Source organism: Lates calcarifer, linkage group LG2, assembly GCF_001640805.2.
Source record: "Lates calcarifer isolate ASB-BC8 linkage group LG2, TLL_Latcal_v3, whole genome shotgun sequence".
Lineage (NCBI taxonomy): Eukaryota > Metazoa > Chordata > Actinopteri > Centropomidae > Lates > Lates calcarifer.
The window spans coordinates 11,857,472-11,877,464 of NC_066834.1; the positions used below are offsets into that span (position 1 = coordinate 11,857,472).

Genomic DNA, 19,993 nt, shown 5'->3' on the forward strand with positions numbered 1-19,993 from the left:
TGTTGAGTTGTACAGTTGTTTGCTCATTGCTGCTCTTATTGTATTTTAGTTTTATTGCATTTTTATCTATACTGTCTTTCAGCTGCTGTCCCCGCACAGGGATAAACACACACACACACACACACACACACACACACACACACACACACACACACACTAGAGCAGATAAGAATCTCTTCTAAATTCCAGTCTGATTCTATATAAAGTTAAGACTCCTCAATCAGTTTGGCTTTTTGTGGGGCTACACTGCTGTCACTGTACTGAAGTCACTTTAATGTTCTGATAATATTATTATAATATACATTATATTTATAGTTTGACTATTTAATCCTATGAAAGTGCATTTAGACCAGCACATGATGCCTCAAGTGACTCACTGCACCTGCTCAGTGCAAATGAGAGTTAGGAAAATTGCCTTTAAATGAATTAACAAAAATAAAATCACTTTTAAAGGTTTAATGAAAAACAATGGCACATAAGAAAATAAACTTTCATTACAAATGAAAAATCATTGATAGAACTATGTTCAATTATAAATGATTGATTGGTCCACTATTTAATCTTTTTTATGAAATATAACAAATCTCAATATCAGCAAACTGATTTAAAACGGTTCCTCTTATGTGTCAGTGAATGAAATGAATGAAACCTGGAAAATAAAACTATCATCAGGTGAAATGGGAGATTTGCTGCCATCTAGTGGTTTGGTCCTGTCCCTCGACCACAGACTTGACCTTATCACATCATGTCTGCAGCAGTGTTTTGAGTTTGTGCAACTGTAGAGACGATTGTTCCTAAAATCAAATATTGATTTTCATCTCCTCTGTTAGGTTTTGGACAATTTGGAGATGAAAAAATACAGCTTTTCAAAAACTAAACGATTTCATTCTTTTTGCTCGGCTGTCTTCTTGAGCTGACGCTGCAGCAGATAAAAAAACACAGCAATATTTACAACAAACTGGATTAGACCTATAGAAGAAATGCCATAGTTCACATACAGGAAGCCGCCAAAAGTTGGACCAACCGTGCGAAGCAGAGATTGAACAGATGCACACAGCCCCAGCATTGTGCCTGTGTATAAGAGCAGAGTAGGTTCAATAAATCATTAGATTAAAACAACTTAATAATCTGTATTTTGAAATTTTATTTAAATATGTTTCTGGCCTTATTTGTGTAATTTTCACTATCTGATTTGATCTGAGCCTTTGTTTCTCAAGTTCTTTTTGCTTACAGTTGCATTTTCCCTCGTTCAGCTGTAATGAGATGCTGTGTGATCAAAATGCTGCTTTGCAAAATTAATGGCTCTTTTTATTAACATCTCCATCAATATTTTTAATTCTGTGATGTGCAGGATGACCTCACCTGTATCAGAGGACGGTACACTCTTGGTGAGCATGCTGTCAGTGATGACATTAAACACACTGAGAGAAAACATCATTGGGGGGACGGTGAGGCAGAAGTGGAACACATTCTGCATGTAAGCCTGCAGAAAGAAACAAATGTCAAAATAAAAGTATCTAACCAGGGGGTCAAACTATGGATTATTTTCATCCTTGGAAAAATACAGTATTTGAAATTAAAATTAATTAACAATTTACTAAAAATGACAAATGCTGGTCACTTTAGGATTGATTATCATAAACATTTATACAGACATTCATGGTTCCCAGAGGATGAAGCTTGAGACCGTTGGTGATCTCCTGACTTCACTCAATTAGTGCAACTATTTAGCAAATGTTAGCATGCTAACACACAAAACTTAGTTGAACATGATAAACATTGCACCTGTTTAAACATCCCAGAGTTTAGTCTTGTTACTTGATAAAAGGAAATTTATGTCCGTCAGCTAATTAAAATACAGCTCACCCCCTCTCTAATCTGAACACAGAGCTGCAGCTTTTAACATACTGACAGTTGAAGAATCACTCAAATCATTTAGGGTAAAAATAGTAATAATACAATGCAAATGCAAATATCCCAGTATAATTAAAAGCTAAACTAAAAGCAATCACATAGAAACAGTAAAATATATAATCACAATAAATGTAACAGAGCTCTTATTGAAGAGTAGAGTTTAGTTTTAAAACAAGGAAAAAGAAAGCTGTGTACAGGTTAAGAATACTTTTTTCACCAAAATGAAGCAAAGCTGTTTTTAGATATCCTGGAAACTGGTCCAGCCCAGTACATTACCATTTCTAAGTGTGTTTTTGTGTGTACCTGAGCCAGTCCCACCAGAGAGGAAACTCCAATGGACAGAAGCAGCAGCGAGCTCTCAGAGTATCTTGTTGTGAGTCGACCGATCACTCCTCCCTGGATGACCTGAGCAGACATCTCAGTTTTACAGCCTGATTCCATCATGAGCTGCAGCATGTCACAAATTAGAATGAACTTGTCTTTATTTTATTTTGAACGACACTTACCATTTGGGCTATGCCAAAATAAGCCATCAGATAGCCGTTCTGCTCAGGTTCCAGCTTGAAGAATTCCAAAGCAATGATGGAAAACATCACCTGAAAAATGCCTTTGGAAAGAGAGGAGCAAGACCTGGCATTTTTCAAGTTGACTTTGGATGCGTCACTTCTACTGTAAATCAAACTTCGGCTTTACCTTACCTTCTCTCTGATACAAGTTAATTCATTCATTTTTACTGCTTGCAATAAATACCCAAACATGTTTAAATTCATCTTTACAGAACCTAGTGAACCGTCTCCAAATAGACCATTGTGTATTTATTACTTTCAATTTACATTTTCAGGTCAGATGTACACAAGTGGCCTCCAAGCACTGGTGGAAAAAATTGTCATTCAAACAACATCAATGTAACCTGTTGCATTGCAGGAATAGATATAGACACAGTTTGTTGAATATGTAGACAAATTTGTGAGGAAAACATTCACTGTAAGTGACTCTCACCTGATGGCAAGCCTGCAACTATCTTCACAACAAAAGTTGGAGTCACACCTGGAAACTTCATCAGTCTTGTAATCTCTCCCACGTTGAATACTGACTTGCTTTTGTTGTCATCTGGATCCAGAAGGAGAAAGGTCAAGGAGAAAGAATAAATCACACCAACAATACCTGCCAGATTACATCATCTCCAAAAGAAAGAAATTTGTGAATGTGAAAGGCACACAGGCAGAAGTGTAGCTCATGTAAAATCATATAAAGTTTCCAGATATGAAGGTGATAAAGCTCCTCATCTGACTGTCAGGGGGTAATAAGAAAACGAGTGTATTTCCCAAAATGTCAAAGTATTACTCTAACTATGCTAAAGAACAATGACACTGCAGTTTCAATATCTTCACAGTGAGCCAAAAATGAAAATGTGAATGAAAATGTGTTGAAGCGATGAGAACTGACGTAGCCTGATAAGCACTGAATTCATGTCTCATTTCGTTATTACATCTGACATCATGTATATGTTTGCAGTTTTTGCAGTTTTTCCGTTAAGATGGGGGGTTTATTTTGCCCTAAACAATTACCAGTGACTGAGGTGTCCACCTGATCGAAACCCTTTTGGGTTGCTAAAAACAGCTGCTAAAAACAGTTAGCATTTTTCACGTCAACTTACAAATTGTTTCAGTAAGCTGACTTATTTTTGCAGCCATTATTCTGTTGCAATATTTCTGGTTCTGACACAGGAAGATGACGATATATCCAGGCTAGGGTGAATGAGGATTAACTGATAAGAATCTATGACAAAAGTCCCCCTCAATTTATGTAACCTGTAAAGAATGAATATGCCATCAAAACAACCTGGGGTAACCTGATACCGTATGTCCCTGGTTCGACCGCACCCTTTTCTGCATGTAATTCCCCTGCTCTTTTTCCCTGTATTTCCTGTCTATCTCTACCATCGAAATCAATTAAAGGCAACCTTCCACCCCCCACCCCAGATTAATAACCAATGTAATGCAGTGACCCAATAAACATAATTGAATCACATAAGTGAATCAGATCAGTATCATGTCAAGTTTTAATTTATTTTCACAGTTTTGCAAAACTATTTCAATAAACCCTGTGGAGAGGTACATCAGAGTGAGATCTCCCCTCCTCAGATGGCTGGAAAGGTCCACAATTAAATTTTTGTTCCTACAATCCTTAAATCGGACTGCACTTGGACCTCACTGGACACTTCTGGGGGACGAGACTGCTTTAATTTGTCCTCAGTCTTCATCTGGACCTTTGAGGAGACAGGTGAGAGGTGGGACTGGCTTGATTTGTCTCCAGAGGACAGCTGGACTTTTTTTGTCCTCTTGGCCACTCTGTTCTGCTGTTGTTCAGCGCGGTGCACCTTGTTGATGTCTGCTAACTCTTTGCCCAGTTTTTTAGTCTCACTTCTGTACATGTTCCTCTCTGCTGTTATTGCCTTGAGCTTTTCTTTTTGGTCTCTGACAGTTGCCTGGCACTGCAGCAGCTGCACTGCTACCTGTGTGAGATTCTGCTTCAGCTCTTCACACTGCTTCTGCGTTTTCCTCAGGTCTTCAGTCTGGATGAGCAGCTCTTTCTGTAAGGACTCAATCTTCTGGAGAGGCACCTCTTGGCGGGGTTTTCTGAAAATCTGAGGTCTTTGTTGAACAATTATTATTTTTTTCCCCAACTTTTGCTCAGCAGCACGACAACATTTGCTCTCTTTGAGCTTCTCCCTCTGTGTGTGGAGCTTTTCCTCACACTTTCGGAGCTCCCGCCTCTGGTCCTCGGCATCGCTCTGTATGATACCTCTCTCCTTCTCAAGTTTCAAATTTTCCAGCTTGAGGAGTTGGATTTGCTTTACTTGTTCTTTGCACTGACCATCCTTCATGTTCAGGCTTGATTGCTGGATGGTCATTTTGTCACGCAGCTCAGAGCATTCATTTTGTGCTTGTAGCCACTTCTCACTCAGGCCATCTTTCTCTTTGATCACCTGCTCTAGTTGTTCCTTCAGGTTTTGCTGCCCTGCCTTCTGTTTTACAGTGCCCTGCTTCACTGACTGCAGCTCCTTCTTCAATGACTCTATGTCCTCCTTGAGGACCTCATTCTGCTTGCACCTCCTCTTCAGGTCCGTGTTCTGGATCCTGATCTTCTTACCCAACACTGACAATTCATTTTTACTGTGCATCAGCTGGTTCCTCAGGTGGTCTCTGCTTTTGATCACCTGGTGGATTCTTTGCCGCTCCGCCTTAAACAGTTCAGCATCAGTCGTCAAAAACTCCACTTTCTTCTTGAGGAGCTCATTTTCCTTCTCAAGGGTCTGGTTTTTCTTCTGCATGTGGACGAATTCCCGCTCAGCATCAGGAAGGACTGACGACAGGACATAATGATGATAGGCTGACATGGGACCAGCCTTATGCTGATGTTTGTCATCATTGTCAAATGTCACTTTTTTTAAGATCTCCATCTTTTCTGCTGATTTCTGCATTCGAACTGTAGGTCTCACTTAGATATGAAATGTATCTCATCACCTTATTATGAAGTCATAACATTCTAATGGAATGTGACGCAGTGAAACAAATTCCAATACTAATTCTACAGCTACATTCTATTCTTCTTGTATTTTTGGTGCCCCTGTTTTCAGAAGTACAAGTCCCTTTCATTTTTCTCATAAATGGATTTGCATGAAACTCTCCCTGGTGAATTATCAACACAAAAGATCAGGGCTGCAACTAACAATTATCTTCATCAATGACTAATCAGCTGATCACTTTTTCAAATAATCAATTAATCCTTTAGTCTATGAAAGATTTCCAAAAATAGATATCACACTTTCATAGAGCTAAACCTGACTGTCTTCAGACTGGAATCAGAGAGTATTCTGCCATAAATCACATGTCTTACTTTCTTCTTTGACAAAAAACAGCAGAAATCAAAAGAGTGAAAATGATATTCCTGAATGTCTAACTAAATGTGATTTCAGTTGAATCTAAACAGGGAAAGCCACACTGGCTTATCTCTACTTCCTAATTCCTGTGTGCCATAAGTGTGAATGTCAAGATTTTATACTAATTCTCAAACAGCTGAGAACATGAGGTACAGCGGATGGAAGTGTGTCTTACTTTCTCTGTTGGTTCTTGAAGCTTGAGTTTTAGTAGTTTTTGGGATAAACTTTAAAACCAGTAGCAAACTGAAGAAACTGCCCACAGCACCAAAACATGCAGTAAATGTCTCCCTGGGAAATACAAAGTAAAAGCAGCTTTAGAACATTTGGGAACAAACTGTAAACTCAACATTGAGATATTATCTTGAACGTGTTAGGAAACAGTTGTTTATTTACACACCCAGCAGAGATGGAGCAACATTTGAATTCATTTAGAGTCGTGTTTGAGGCCATTTGATGAATGTAAGTTTAGAGTTAATTTTAGCTCTGCTTTGGTCTGCACTGAGTCCTGATGGAAACATCTTGGTCTTGAGCCCTTAAATGTTTCATTGTCTTTACCAAAACAATGAGCTGAAAGATGCTACAATGCTCTGTTGACTTATGGATTACATAACATACAAAGTAAGGCACATTTGAATTTCTTAATCCAGGTATTTTTCTGTGTTTTACTCTCTCTCTGCTTGTAGCAATGATTTAAACACAACTTTCAACACCCCGAACACCTGATATAACCTCACCCATCCCCTCTACAGCACATTACTCAGTCTAGACTCATTCTCCACAACCAAACACAAACACACCTAAAGTGACACTCACCCATAGCGTGTGTTAAGATGGCCACCCAATGTGGAGCCAGCTATCATACCAATGCCAAAACACAGACCCAGTTTGGATAAAGCATCTGCTCTTTTTTCAGGTTCTGAGAGGTCTGCAACAACCATCTGAGACGCTGCACACAGGAGATGGATGAAAAAATTAAACTGTGAAACTACATCCAGACAAAATGATTATTCATCATCTACCAGGAAGGTGCAGATTTCTACACATACAAACTACAGCAAAGGTGACGGAGCATCTAGGATCGCAACTGCAAAGTTGTTTTAAAGTTGTTTGGTCTTAGTATGTAGTTAAAATGTTAGTGACTGGTGCTCACCAGGCATGACATGCATGAAGATTGTGGGGATTTTATGGATGAAAAGCATGGCAGGATGGTTTGCTATTGCCAGCAGCACAAAGAAAATAACAGTTGCAGCACAAGCCAGAGACAAGGCTGCTCGTGCTCCGAAGAGATCTCCAAACCTGCAGACAAAAACAAAACCCAACAACTAAGTTTTCTGCGGCACAGAAACACTGCAGGTCAGTTAAGTTGGCCTGTGAAATACACGAGGAGCAATCTCTGTGCATGTCTGTAAAAGCACATATCAGAATTTTGATTGTGTTGTCAACATTGCCTTGTTCTTACCTTCCAAACATAGGACCCCCAACCAGCTGAATGATGCCCACCGTGGTTTGCAAATAACCAAACCACAAAGTGTCGAAGCCAAGTTTCTTTGCCAAATACTAAATAGAGACACAAAGAAAATCTAGACATTAAAATACGCATAATCATATGGATTGTGTTATCATTGTTTAATGCATCCACCAATCAATCATTTAATGAAATATAAGTATAAAATGGCATGAGAAGAAAATTCTCAAGTAAAGTTCAAGGTGGTCAGATATGCTTTTGAGTACAATACTTGTGTAAATGTACGTCCCACCAATGTATTCAGGCACATTTTTACATTATACAGTGACGGATCTGGGAGGTGCTGTTGAGGATTTATGTAATATATAACACAGGTAACTACTTATAGTGAGTCATATAGAATACATATGATCAGTCTTGCATTTGTAATAAATGCTGCAGACCATCTGTCACTCCTGACATAAATAACGACAACAGTCAATAACTACATTTACAACAATACATTAATTCGCTTTCCCATTATATGCTTGCTCCAGTGTTTTCACATTCACGGCGGTCACGGAAATGTCGGCTTCCTGTCTTGACGTAACAGACACAATATACTCACAGGGGTTACAGAAAACTGTAAAAACATCCATGTTATATCCAAAGCAGCGATGAGGTAAACGACGTGAATAATTTTCATCCTTTTTGTCCGGTCTGCCGCTCCGGAGGTTTCTATGGTAATTTCACCTTTTCCACGCATTTCGACGCTTGTAGAAAACACACCTATAGCCTACTGTAACGTTAATGTAACCACACCGTGTAACATAAAGTAAAGTAAAATCACAGAGGTGTCACCTGCCCGGTAAAACACCCTTTAACCTGGTGAACTTTTACATAATCCAGCAGCAAACCTAACGTCGGTTGTACTTTGGAGCACAGAGGCGACAGGGAGGCGTTACCGAGGTATAGATGTTAACGTTAGCTAGTTACGAGAAATAATATCCACAACGGGGAAACCGTGTTTGGTCTAATCATCGTTCACCGGGACAGTCGGACATGTCCTGTGACCTGTGAGTCCAACTTTTTGTAGGAAACACCGTAAAAACGAGCGGCGCGAACATCAGTGTTAAATCCTGTCACCGGGAATGTGGAAGTTTTCTACAGCGATGCGTTCATGTGCTCCTTCTGACGTCGTACTTTGAAGCTGTTTATGAGTCCTCCCTCGTTTAAAAAACGAGAAAAAAATGTAAACGTTTGGAATATAATACCAGAAAGATACACAAAAGTAAAGTCATGAAGTAGTTCTTACTGGGCTATTACATTATCATAATTTACAAACTGAAAAAAATTTTATTTTGAAGCTGCACTTTATGATTCTTATTTTGAAGTCCGTGAGCGACCTCCTCCCGGAAGTGTGCTCCATCATCTAGTACGATAGCCACTCTGCCGTGTGGGGCGGTCGGCGGAGCGTCTGGTGAGATCTTCGTTTTATCAGTTGGTGTAAAATCTCCCAATATTTTGGCATGTAGGTGTGGGATACAGACGGAGTGACCATGCAGATCCTGACTCCTCATGTTTACTGGGCTCAGCGTCACGGAGAGATTTACCTCCGGGTGGAACTGAGCGATGCCAAGGTAGGACAGTCCACAACCTCCAGCTACCGACTGCTGCTTTGAGCCTCAACTTACTCGGACTTGTCTGTTTACGACTTAAATAACGTATTTAAATGCTAATACTGTGGGGTATAATGTTTGCTAATGTTTTCTCCTCTGTGGTGTGCAGCGGATTCAGCTAGCCTAACTGTTAGCTTAGTACTGGTGTGGCTACTTTGAAAATGTTGCTAAATTAACCTCTAATGTTCATTTGTGAATGAGGCCAAAAGAAAAGAAATTAATATATATTTGTCCCGTGTTAGGAAACGTTTATATTTGTGTTTATTGCAGCATAAATAACACAATTTAAGGGGCATTTATAGTCGTTTATTGTCTGTCGTCGAGGTCATGTAACTAATGCTAACGCTTTTTGAATATCACAAATAGGAGTTTGTTGTCTAAATTAACACTGCAAAACAATACTACCCGTCTTAATGATTTTTGAGTTACACAGCCATAATTTGACCGCTTTGTTTTGTAGATGCACTCCTTAGTTAACAACAATGGTGCCTCGGATGTCTATGAGTTACTTTTCATTTAAGTGAAACCCAAAGAAGCCAAATTACCCAATGCTCCCGTAAAAATCAAAGATTAGAGAGAAGTATGAAGTATTAATAGAAATTTGTGAAGGACCACTGGACTGAACTATTGAATCTAGTTAAACCTAGATATATTGCTTTTGTGTGTTGATTCATCAGTATTACTGTTTTCCCTCTGTACTCTTAGATTATAATACATATATACTTTTAATTAAGTAAGATTTTAAATGAATTGGGCTTACTTTTTCTTGTAATGGAAAACTTTTACATCCAGGTATTAGTACTTAAGTGAAAGATTTTTGTAAAATTTGTATTAAGAATTATTTGAGTTTTGGCCAAGGTTTGTCTTCACCTCAACACTGAGCTTCCTATTTACTTTCTATTAGTATTTGCATTAGTAACTTGAAATACAGGATCTTCTCCTCTTCAGGGTCAGACTTCTCTGTCCTCATCCTGCATCTGTTGGACAAATGTCTTATAAAAGATGCATGATGTTTAATGGTAGTTGTGGATCTTGTTTAGCCTCCGAGGGGATGGATAACAAACAGAAGAGGCAGATAGAGGAGCATCTGTCATGATACACATACTGATACACATTTAAATCAATGAGGACGGACTAAGAAAGTTCTCTCAGTATAATGCAGTACAATTCATTAACACCATATGACAGCCTCTAAAACAGTTAAAACACATCAGTGAGTCACAGTATTACACTGGGTAACATGTTCCTTCATTACCATGAACACACACGCACTTTCCTGCTGCTGGAAATACTCACCAGAGCCCTGAAAATAGACCCTAACAAATACACTATTCTATATTCTAAAATATACAAAATTAAGGTCTCGGGGAGGTCAAAACATATTGAAAGTCAAAATAACACATTGTTGATCATTGTTAATCTTTTTCTGGAATTCACTGACAGTAAGAAAAATACAGAAAATCACTAGACTTTAATTTCTACTTCATATTACACCCATTGTATGCGTCAGTTTCAGGCTGGTTGTGTTGAATATCTCTGTGTTTTTCAGAACCTTGACATCAGACTTCAGGAAAACAACACACTTCAGTTCAGAGGTTGGTGTTTAAGTTTGTACATCCATGTTATTTCAAAGATATCCCACCGACTCCCAGGAACGTTTGCATTGTTTCTGAGGTCTGTCATGACAGCACAACATAGAGTCTAATATTATTATAATATAAAACTGTAATCTTAACATTACTCCACAGCACAGGGCCACGGAGCCAAAGGAGATAATGAATACAAGTTCAATTTGGAATTCCTGGAACCTGTCAGACCTGAGGTATTGATCTTTTACTTATATATCAGTAAAACAACAGAACAATAACTGTAAAAAACAGTTATTGACTCAATTTATCATCTTACACTTTCTGATATTAACATGTGTTGTTGTAATTGTCCACTATTATCTTTATTGTGATTTTACAAAGACTTTTTATAGTGGTATCAATTATATGATGGGTGTAAATGTAAGACCCTGCAGAGGTGGAGATGTATGTGTGGTCACCTCACAACCTCGGACTTCTCCTCTGATTAAATACTGAAAACAAAATAATGGCATTTAACTAAAAATGAACCTACCAGATTCCTGTCTAGTTTTAAAATATTCTACTAATACAGGCATATGATGTTCTCTTGCTGCTCAGATGAAAATTCCAAAGTTTTATCATAAATGGAATATGTGAGCGACTGCATGACAATTTGTCATACTGCTGATTGAGCTGGAGTACCAGCTAGAAATGGCAACGCTGATTGAAAAACAACTACCAGCTGAAGTGAGGCTTGATTAACTGGTACACCATGGCCTGGGGTTTTTAGTTATTACTGTCAGTGGATTTATTTGGTTGACAAAGAGCAGCAGATTTTTATTCCACCCTTCAACTAAAATAGATTTAGATGCAATTAACCAAATTTAAGGCTTAGTCTAGTGACTTAAGACAACACCTGTAATGTCTGGTCATGTTCAATAAATAAATTATGTGTCTTTTCACCATTCAAAGTTACTCACTGTCTGTAGCGAATAAAATGTACTTACAGTATGAGTCAGGGTTTACAGCTACTTACATTATTTCATTGTCTTATGTGTGTTTCAGTTAAGAAATCTCATATTATTTCCTAACACTGTGTGTGCTTCCATCAATCATGGCGGACTCCAGATTGAACACAAGTCCACCCAGCGTCAGGTGGACATCAAGATCAAGAAGCAGGAGGAGCGCTGGTGGGACCGGCTGACACTGCAGGAGAAGAAGCCTCTGTTTCTGGCTCCTGACTTCGACCGCTGGTTGGACGAGTCAGATGCTGAGATGGAACTTCAGGCGAAGGTAGGAACTTGAAAATCACATAAATGAAAAGTCCCCTTTGAAGGGAGAGTAAGATGTTGGCTTTCAGAAGAGGTTTTTGACTGATCTGTAAATCATGTGTGAGTCTGAAATGTAAATAACAACAAAATAGAGTCTTTCTGTGTGCAAACAGGTTTTATGGGAGTATTATAGTCACAGCATAGTTGATGCCTGGGTGAAGCCTTTTTTAGCCTCAGTTTCCCCTCATGCTTAGCCTAACTTTGCACCACTGATTGTGATCTGGCAAAGCTCAACTTAGGGCAGGTGTTGTATAAAGTGTTTTATTTATATATTTTTGAATTTAGAATTTTGTTTTTGTTTGTAAATGTTCCCCCCTATTACTTTTAAAGCACCAAGCAAATGAAGGATGTGACAGATCATAATTCATTCACTCACTCATTAATTCAGAGAAATCAAAGCATTTGAAGATGTCTGTCTTAATGTAGAACCTGAGTGGCAGCTTTTTGATGGTGTGATTTCTTTCAGGAGGAGGAGAAGATAAGCAAGATAAGTGTGGAGTCGAGAGTTCGTAAAGACCGTGAGTCACACCGAGCTCTTAACCTGCAAAAAACCCTCTCATAGATGTTCCTAATTTTGTAAATGAATGAATGGATATAATTTATCTTTTAGCATTAGTTGATTATAGTTATTTTCCTCTGTTTCCTCAGCCTACCTTGGTCTGAAGAAAGGCTACCTGTTCATGTACAACCTTGTGCAGTTCCTTGGATTCTCCTGGATCTTTGTCAACATGACTGTTCGACTCTTCATTCTTGGTCAAGGTTTGTAAAAATGCATCAGGCTTCTGCTTTTCTTAAAACCATCCATCGATCCTGTACCGGTCATCCTTTGAGGGTCGTGAGGGGGTTAGAGCCAATCCCAGCTGACATTGAACAAGAGGCTGGGTACACCCTGGACAAGTCATCCTGGAATGTGCCCGCTGAAAATTGTCTGTGTGTTGCACTGCCTTCATTGTATAGTTCTACCTTTTTCTTCATGTCAGGTTACATGTAGAAAAGCGATGTCTGAAGTTTTCTGACACTGCACCTTCCCAGGTCCTCAGCAATACCCGCCAAGCTTGAAGTCAAGCAGATGAGCAGTGTTTGAGAAACTGACACGACAGACAGAGATTCCTCCATTCATAGTTGCATTTAGACTTATGTCTTTAGAACAATTTTTAAAGGATCATAACTATGACTTTGTGTGTTTTAGGGTTGCCTGCTTAACATTATGGTCGACCACTTTCAAAAAACATACTTTTAGGATTGATTTCCCACCTTTCAACCAGCTCCTATCATGGCACACACAGTTAATTTTTTTTTTAAATGGCTTGCAGAGACATGAAACCAGTTTATATTTAGTCGCCCTTTTGTCAGTTACTTCGCTCTTGTGCTTTGTTTAATACATCACACAAATCGAGGTATAAGTGAAAACAAAGACACTCGGTGTGAAACAGTTGAGTAAAAGCAGAATTGGCAGACTATAGAGACTGCTGTAGCAGACTACTGAATAAAGATAAAAATGGGGATTAAAACTAAAACAATTGTACTCCTTAATAGCTTTTGAATGTTATGGACAAACAAAAAAATTAATTACTGAACCACAGTTTTTGGGTGAGTGCTTATGGAACACAAAAACAGAAAAGACACAAACATAATTAGCTGCATGGTGCAGTAACACAAAACAAACAGGAGGCCCAGAAAACACTGAGTGAGCGAGAGAGAGAGAGGTCTGTGTTTTTGTTTGTGAGGAGCTATTCACTGATGAGCTTGATTTGAATAGAAACAGGAACACCACTACACAGCAGGGATTTGTTTTGCAAATGATGAGGATTATGGATAGTGGCCCATGCAGTGTGCTTTTTAATTATGTCTATTTGTTTCTCTCTCTTGCCCCCAAACAGATTCGTTCTATGATACCTTCCACACCACAGCTGATATGATGTATTTCTGTCAGATGATGGCTGTGCTCGAGGTCATTAATCCCCTGTTGGGTCTGGTGAAGACTGGATTTTTTCCTGCTATGATACAGGTAATATAGGGGAGACGGTCACTTCTCTTACTCCAAGCTCTTAAGTGTTGAAGACGAAAAATAAAGCAACACCTAAACACTGAGGTCATCCAAAGTACATTTAAAAGAAAATCATATATACAATATGATTAATCAATATCATTAATTTGCTGCTATAACAGCCTCCAATCTTCAGAGTTTCTGGTTCTCCACCAGAGTTTGTAATCTGTCTGCAGGGATTTGCTCCCTTTTAGCCACAAAAGCACTAGAGAGGTCGACCACTATAACTGGAACTAAAGGACCTACAGTAGCTAAGGCTTTGATAAACAGCCCCAGACAAAATATATATAAGTGATTCTACAAGAATGCAGAAGCTTGTCGTCATATAGTGGAAAGTGAATCATATGTGGCTATGAAGAAGTTTGGTATGTGGTTTTAGGTGTTAATTTGAATACATTACAGCAGCTGCCTGTGGTGTAGAGTTGTAGTTTCAAAGCACCACAGCAGCACTAGATGGGTGTGTTGTACATTATCAGGTCATGTTGTGCATTTAGTATATACCCATCACAGTCTTCACTCACTTTAGCCATTTTCACATATAAACTCTGGAAAATGTCTGGAGAATCTGGTCTTGACATTCTCTCATTGTTTTTTTCACACATGCAGCACACAACAGGAGACTTGAAGCCCACTGGAAATATTCTGTTTGGTTTAGGTGTGGGGAGACAGGGTAGAACATGCAGGATAGAAATGTTACCTCCACTTGCTCACTGTGAATTTTCTAATTACTCAGTCGGACATTACACAGACTCTCTACTATGGAGCTGGCAGAGCAAAGTCTGTTTAATGTCTGGTACTCATGTTCACTCATACTTTTTCTCAATTGGCTTAATGTTGTCTTCACTATCAAACATCTAGGAGAAAACACAAGCAGCTTAAACTGACCAATCACACTTCCTAATAGGAGAACAGCACTGATTTTACCCATCAAAGTCCAATGATGTTCAAGAAGAGTAATGGTAAATCAGTTTTCAGGTATGGCTGTGGCCACCATGCATGTTAATGTGTTTCTGAGGTGGTGCACGTCAGCTTCAGCAGAGCCTACAACAAAACTACAGAGATAATGTGACATCAGGGAGGAGATACCGTAGCTGGTGATCTTTTTCCAAAGGTTGCCTCACAAGTGTGGAATATTTCCTCCACTGAGGTTTTGCACTAAACCTGAAAAATCAAGTGTTTGTATGTGTTATTTCACAGTGAGGCTAATCTGAGATCTCCTTTTATTCCACCGTGTGGTCTTGCAGGTCACAGGGAGGAATGTCATTCTGTTTGTTATCTTCGGCAGCCTGGAGGAGATGCAGAACAAACCTGTCGTCTTCTTCGTCTTCTACCTGTGGAGCACCATTGAGATCTTCAGGTCAGCTCAGATCACCTTCCTTATTCTCTCTGGTGAACTTTGTTTTGTCACCTGCTGTAACATCGAAGCTTCTGTCTCTTAACACCAGGTACCCTTTCTACATGCTGGCCTGCATCGGCACGGACTGGAAGCTGTTAACGTGGCTGAGATACAGCCTCTGGATCCCTCTGTACCCGCTGGGGGTTGTAGCTGAAGGTTGGTGACGAGGTGATAAAATGGCATAAAGGAAAGTGGGTTGCAGTCATTGTTAGTTGTTGCTGACAATATGGTGTTCTTTGCACGCTCCCAGCGGTGGCTGTGATCCAGTCCCTGCCCATCTTTGATGAGACCCGTCTGTTCAGCCTCCCCCTTCCCGCGGTGCTGGGACACTCTTTGAGCTTCTCCTACACTCTGCAGCTCTACCTGGTCATCATGTTTCTGGGTGAGACATCCACTGACATAGCACCATCCACTCTGATTCACCCGCCATGCTTCCTTAAAGATATCCAACCAAAACAAATTGAAATACACAGTGTTGCTTGTTAGTGTAATAGGTCAGTTAGGAAGCTGATTAAATCATTTTGGGCAGCACTTTGTTCCAGTCAGGAGCTTACAGTCCGATTCCCCAGGTACATAAAGATTAGTTAATAAGGAGGAACTTTACATTAAAACAATGATCAGTTTATCTGTCCATTCAACTGACTTTCACATGATCATTGAAGCAACATGTAACTTTGCTGAGTAGCATCAATCTCTGCAGCCATGAGTGGTAATTAATTCTGTTGGGCTCAGAGTCTGAGGTGTTAAGCAGTTTCCATGTACAGAAAACAAAGCTTGTCAATCTCTTGACTGGAGCTCTGACTGTGTAGCTCCACTCACTGAATTGAAACACAGCCAAACAGTGAATATTACCCATGATCCACAGCTTCTGGAGCAAGAAGTGCTGTCACTCTTTTTAGCTTATTTAACTTGCTGTGCCTGATTCTAGCAGTTTGAGGTGCTGACTGTCACTCAGTGGCAGATCGTACCTGCTCACCAAAGTCACGTAAAGCAAGAACAGGCAATGACTAAGGCATCATTCTCCATTCAAATTAATGCACTATCAAAATGATTCTGAAGCTGTTCTTTCAAGGTAAAATAGTTAGTGTTGCTTCAGTAAGATTCAGTTCATTGAGCAAGTTTGTCATAGCTTTCCTTTTTTCAGATATTAGCATATTAATTCAACTTCTGTTCAGTTTTTCTTACAGAAAAGGATGGTTATCAAATACATTTTGGTTATAGTTGATGTTTAAGAAAGCTTCTCTTTTAAAAGAAATCTGCAAATATTTGATTTTTTTCACTATTTTGACTGAAATTGACTGAAATAATTAATTGATTATCAAAATATTTGCTCACTGTTGTCTTCAGCTAATCAATAAATCAAATAACTATTTCTCTACTAATCGGTTTCAAATCATCCAGTAACAAATAGTAAAATGTGACTGTTTTTGGAGCTGTATTTGTGGTAGCAGTGATTTCTTTGGATTTTCATTATCCTGGGTAAATATATCTGGAAATGCAGAGATTACAATTATCATTATTATCACATTAATTAACATTATGAACTAAATAATGACAAAGGTTCCGTCTCTTCTCTAGGACTCTTCATCAATTTCCGACACCTGTACAAGCAGAGGAGGAGACGATACCGCTCGAGGAAAAGGAAAGTCCACTAACTGACACACACACACTCCCTGAACTACCATCCTTTTAAAGATAAAACAGCTGTTTTCTTTTCCTCTTATTGCCTTTTCTCATCTTCTCCACACACACTCACACACACACACACACACACACGATCACACTGACCTACTGGTGGGGTACTGCTCACTTTTTTTTCCTTCCACTGGGTGAACTGTTAACCTTCTGCAGACCAAATCCTGTAAATCCTACTGTACCAGCGTGACAACTCACTGTTGAACAAACGTCACCTGAAAACACTGTAGAGGTTGATCCAGTGCTACTGTGGGTATAAGTTGTTAACATGTTTATTCTCTTAAAAATGTCAATATTTATCAAAATTGTCTTGATAAATATGGACTTCTGTCTGAAGTCTCTAGGGTTGCACACATATTCTGTTTTTCTATGTTGATTTCCTTGTTGGGGATGCAAGAGAAGTGTTTCCCACAATGTTGATATTTTCAACAAACCCTTTGCATTATGTATTCATGAAAATGTGGATAGTTTATCATTGAAAAAACAAAAGTCATAGTACATGTTGGGTAGAAGAACCATTTAGGAGCTGTTCTATGGACAAAATGATTACAACAGGTTTGTCACCATTGCTTAATTTGTTCATTATTTAGAAAATCATGTCCTTGTTGTTTAAAAAAGAATATTGTTTCCTTCAAAACGGATATTTACAATCTTTTTATGGTGCTATGTATTTATTTTTTTAATTTTGTTTTTACATTTATTCTGCTAAAGTCAACATATCATCACCTTTATGTTTTTGTTGCTTGTTTGTGGCAGCCAATACAGTTTTGATAGTGCCTCTGTTGCATGTGTTCAAGGATGCTTGAGTTTTCTGGAGCATCTTAATACAAGAGACAAGCAAATTCATATGGTTATCTCCTTTTATACCTTTTTTTTTTTGCTGGGTCTCAAAAAAAAAGTCTCAACAAGTTAATTTTTAACTTATAGATTCTTGATAAAGCAGATGGGAGTGATGCACATTTTACTCAAGTTAATAACCTGAAAAACTTCTGTTAATAGTTCTTGTATTGACATAGAAATTATTTCAGATGGTTTTGCATGAAAGCACAGCAGCTCTGAAATATTAACTTTTTAAAATTACTTTATTTTATTATTTATTAATACTTCATTTTAAAATTTAGATGTTTGTTGGTTTCAGAAGTGCATTCCTAACACTGAGCCTCGGATGAAGGTGTCAGTCATTCACTGTTTTGAATATTTACAAAGCCATGCAAATTAATGTAGTGTGAAATATTTTAGCTTTTTTTCACAACCCTTCATAAAGGCCAATACATACTTATACCTCATGACCTAATTTTGTTTTTTTTCCGGCAAAACTCTGTTCTTGTTTAAAGCTGCGAGAGGAACAGGGCTGAAGTTGATGAGATATAAACTGTGACCTAATGAAGTACATACCTTAAAATCCTGTGATGTGAAATTGGTCTGTGATGCTTCATGACAGAGGGAGATTTAAAGAGAAATTTAACACCAGGCTGTAAAGCAGCGAGCATCACTAAAGGACAAGGTCAGAAATGGGATTTATTGGCACCTGTGACCTCACCCAACAGTGATGTCACATGGTCCTGCAATACACCTGTACATAACCGTAGCAAGGTGAGACACCAAATGACGAAAGGCAAACAACAGCAAGATACTGAGCGGGGGGTTAAGGACCTCTTTAATGCTAGTGGAGCTGTAGAAACATCACAATTCACAGGTCTTGATTTGTTAACTCTGTTTACACTTTTACCTAGGATGTTTTGTTTGTGTACTTTTGTGCTGAAAGAATACATAGTAGAAAAGGAGAAAGTGCAAAGACGGGTGAAGAGTGCAGACAAACGCTTGAAAGAAACCACTAGAATTTTAAAATGTAGTTTGGTGCTCCCTGGTGGTAGTATGAAAGACAGCAATGCATGCCACCGTGGTTGAGAGCCAGGGTTGGAAAGCAATACTCACAAAGCCTGTTTCATTTTTGTTACTACAAATTAAAATTTACCGTACAATGAGAAGAATTTGTAGATGCTCTTCTCACTTAACAGTGTACACCAAGTTGTTTTGAAAAGAGCAGTTTTCTGACAAACAGTACGGACATAATGACTCTACAGTGTCTTGTCTAGTAATGAGTGAATTTTACTTGGTACGTACCAAGATATGAATCGTCAGACAGATTTGTGAGTCATCAGTTCTGTACTATTGGAAAAAATATTTCAGGATTGTTTAATGTCCATATGAACAGTCTACACCATGTTCTCATTATTTTAACCACAGTCTGGGCATGAATTCAAAATCTGAGTGGCTTGATTTTTTTTTTCTTTTGTCATTACCAATCTGTTCACCACTGAGCCTTTACTTTAGTTGTTTATGTTTATTTGTGTGTTCTGCAGTTGTTGCTTGTAATTTATTTCCTGTTAATCTTTGTAAGTGTGTCTCTTTGGGAGGATGTGTAGTGGACACACAGCCTGACACAGAGACACTCATTAACTCGTTTGGTTATAAGTCACAGTTATGGTTTCCCGACAAACAAATAATAAACATCAGAGTTCCTATTTTGGAGGTGGGGTGTATTTTTTCTATGATCACTGTCCCTGTTGGTTTGTTTGTTTGTTATGGTGTTTTGTGCTCAATAGTTTTACAGTGGAGATGGAGATTTCAAACACTGGACAAGGAGAGTATTCATTATGGGTTTACCTTAAGTTATACCAAACTGTTTGAACACAGGATGACAATTCATTGGTTCAGAGGGGGATCACTGTCTTCCCACCATAGAGCAATGCATTTATTGGCTACTGTTATCACCATTCTTTATCATTTTTTGATTATTATTGATGAAGGCTGTAAGATCTGAAGCATTTCCCTTGTGTGTTGTCAGCTGTCTGTTTTTTTTAATGTTAACATTTATTTTAAAAAGTGTCATCATGATGAATGTACCAGTGACACTGGGTTTTCGAGATGCTCTCAGAGAAACCCGGATGTTGTTGGAGCCTGTTTAGTGTCATC

General features: G+C 38.7%; 2 protein-coding genes across 2 annotated transcripts; one reads left to right on the forward strand and one right to left on the reverse strand.

Moving 5' to 3' along the window:
* Nucleotides 1-441: 441 nt before the first annotated feature.
* On the reverse strand, nt 442-8,504 carry slc22a18 (solute carrier family 22 member 18). Its single transcript, XM_018683301.2, has 10 exons — nt 7,930-8,504; nt 7,317-7,414; nt 7,008-7,153; nt 6,671-6,803; nt 6,033-6,145; nt 2,914-3,024; nt 2,421-2,521; nt 2,218-2,319; nt 1,363-1,483; nt 442-1,071 (listed from the first exon to the last, which is right to left on the reverse strand). Exons 1-10 carry the CDS (start codon nt 8,065-8,067, stop codon nt 884-886), a joined length of 1,251 nt encoding a protein of 416 aa, XP_018538817.1. The 5' UTR covers nt 8,068-8,504; the 3' UTR covers nt 442-883.
* Nucleotides 8,505-8,700: 196 nt separating this feature from the next.
* Nucleotides 8,701-19,542, forward strand: LOC108887771 (very-long-chain (3R)-3-hydroxyacyl-CoA dehydratase). The gene is made up of 11 exons (XM_018683303.2): nt 8,701-8,941; nt 10,530-10,575; nt 10,729-10,802; nt 11,677-11,841; nt 12,346-12,397; nt 12,528-12,638; nt 13,760-13,887; nt 15,171-15,283; nt 15,372-15,478; nt 15,573-15,704; nt 16,901-19,542. Exons 1-11 carry the CDS (start codon nt 8,861-8,863, stop codon nt 16,975-16,977), a joined length of 1,086 nt encoding a protein of 361 aa, XP_018538819.2. The 5' UTR covers nt 8,701-8,860; the 3' UTR covers nt 16,978-19,542.
* Nucleotides 19,543-19,993: the final 451 nt, after the last annotated feature.

What these genes read in the sequence shown, in the direction of transcription:
- slc22a18 (XM_018683301.2), bottom strand. Translation starts at nt 8,067, where the DNA reads ATGCGTGGAAAAGGTGAAATTACCATAGAAACCTCCGGAGCGGCAGAC. An exon ending in TACAGTTTTCTGTAACCCCT is followed by an intron (nt 7,415 to 7,929) that starts GTGAGTATATTG and finishes GTCTCTATTTAG; the next exon opens with TATTTGGCAAAGAAACTTGG. An exon ending in AGTTGCAGGCTTGCCATCAG is followed by an intron (nt 2,522 to 2,913) that starts GTGAGAGTCACT and finishes CTCTTTCCAAAG; the next exon opens with GCATTTTTCAGGTGATGTTT.
- LOC108887771 (XM_018683303.2), top strand. Translation starts at nt 8,861, where the DNA reads ATGCAGATCCTGACTCCTCATGTTTACTGGGCTCAGCGTCACGGAGAG. An exon ending in CAACACACTTCAGTTCAGAG is followed by an intron (nt 10,576 to 10,728) that starts GTTGGTGTTTAA and finishes ATTACTCCACAG; the next exon opens with CACAGGGCCACGGAGCCAAA. An exon ending in GCTGGGGGTTGTAGCTGAAG is followed by an intron (nt 15,479 to 15,572) that starts GTTGGTGACGAG and finishes GCACGCTCCCAG; the next exon opens with CGGTGGCTGTGATCCAGTCC.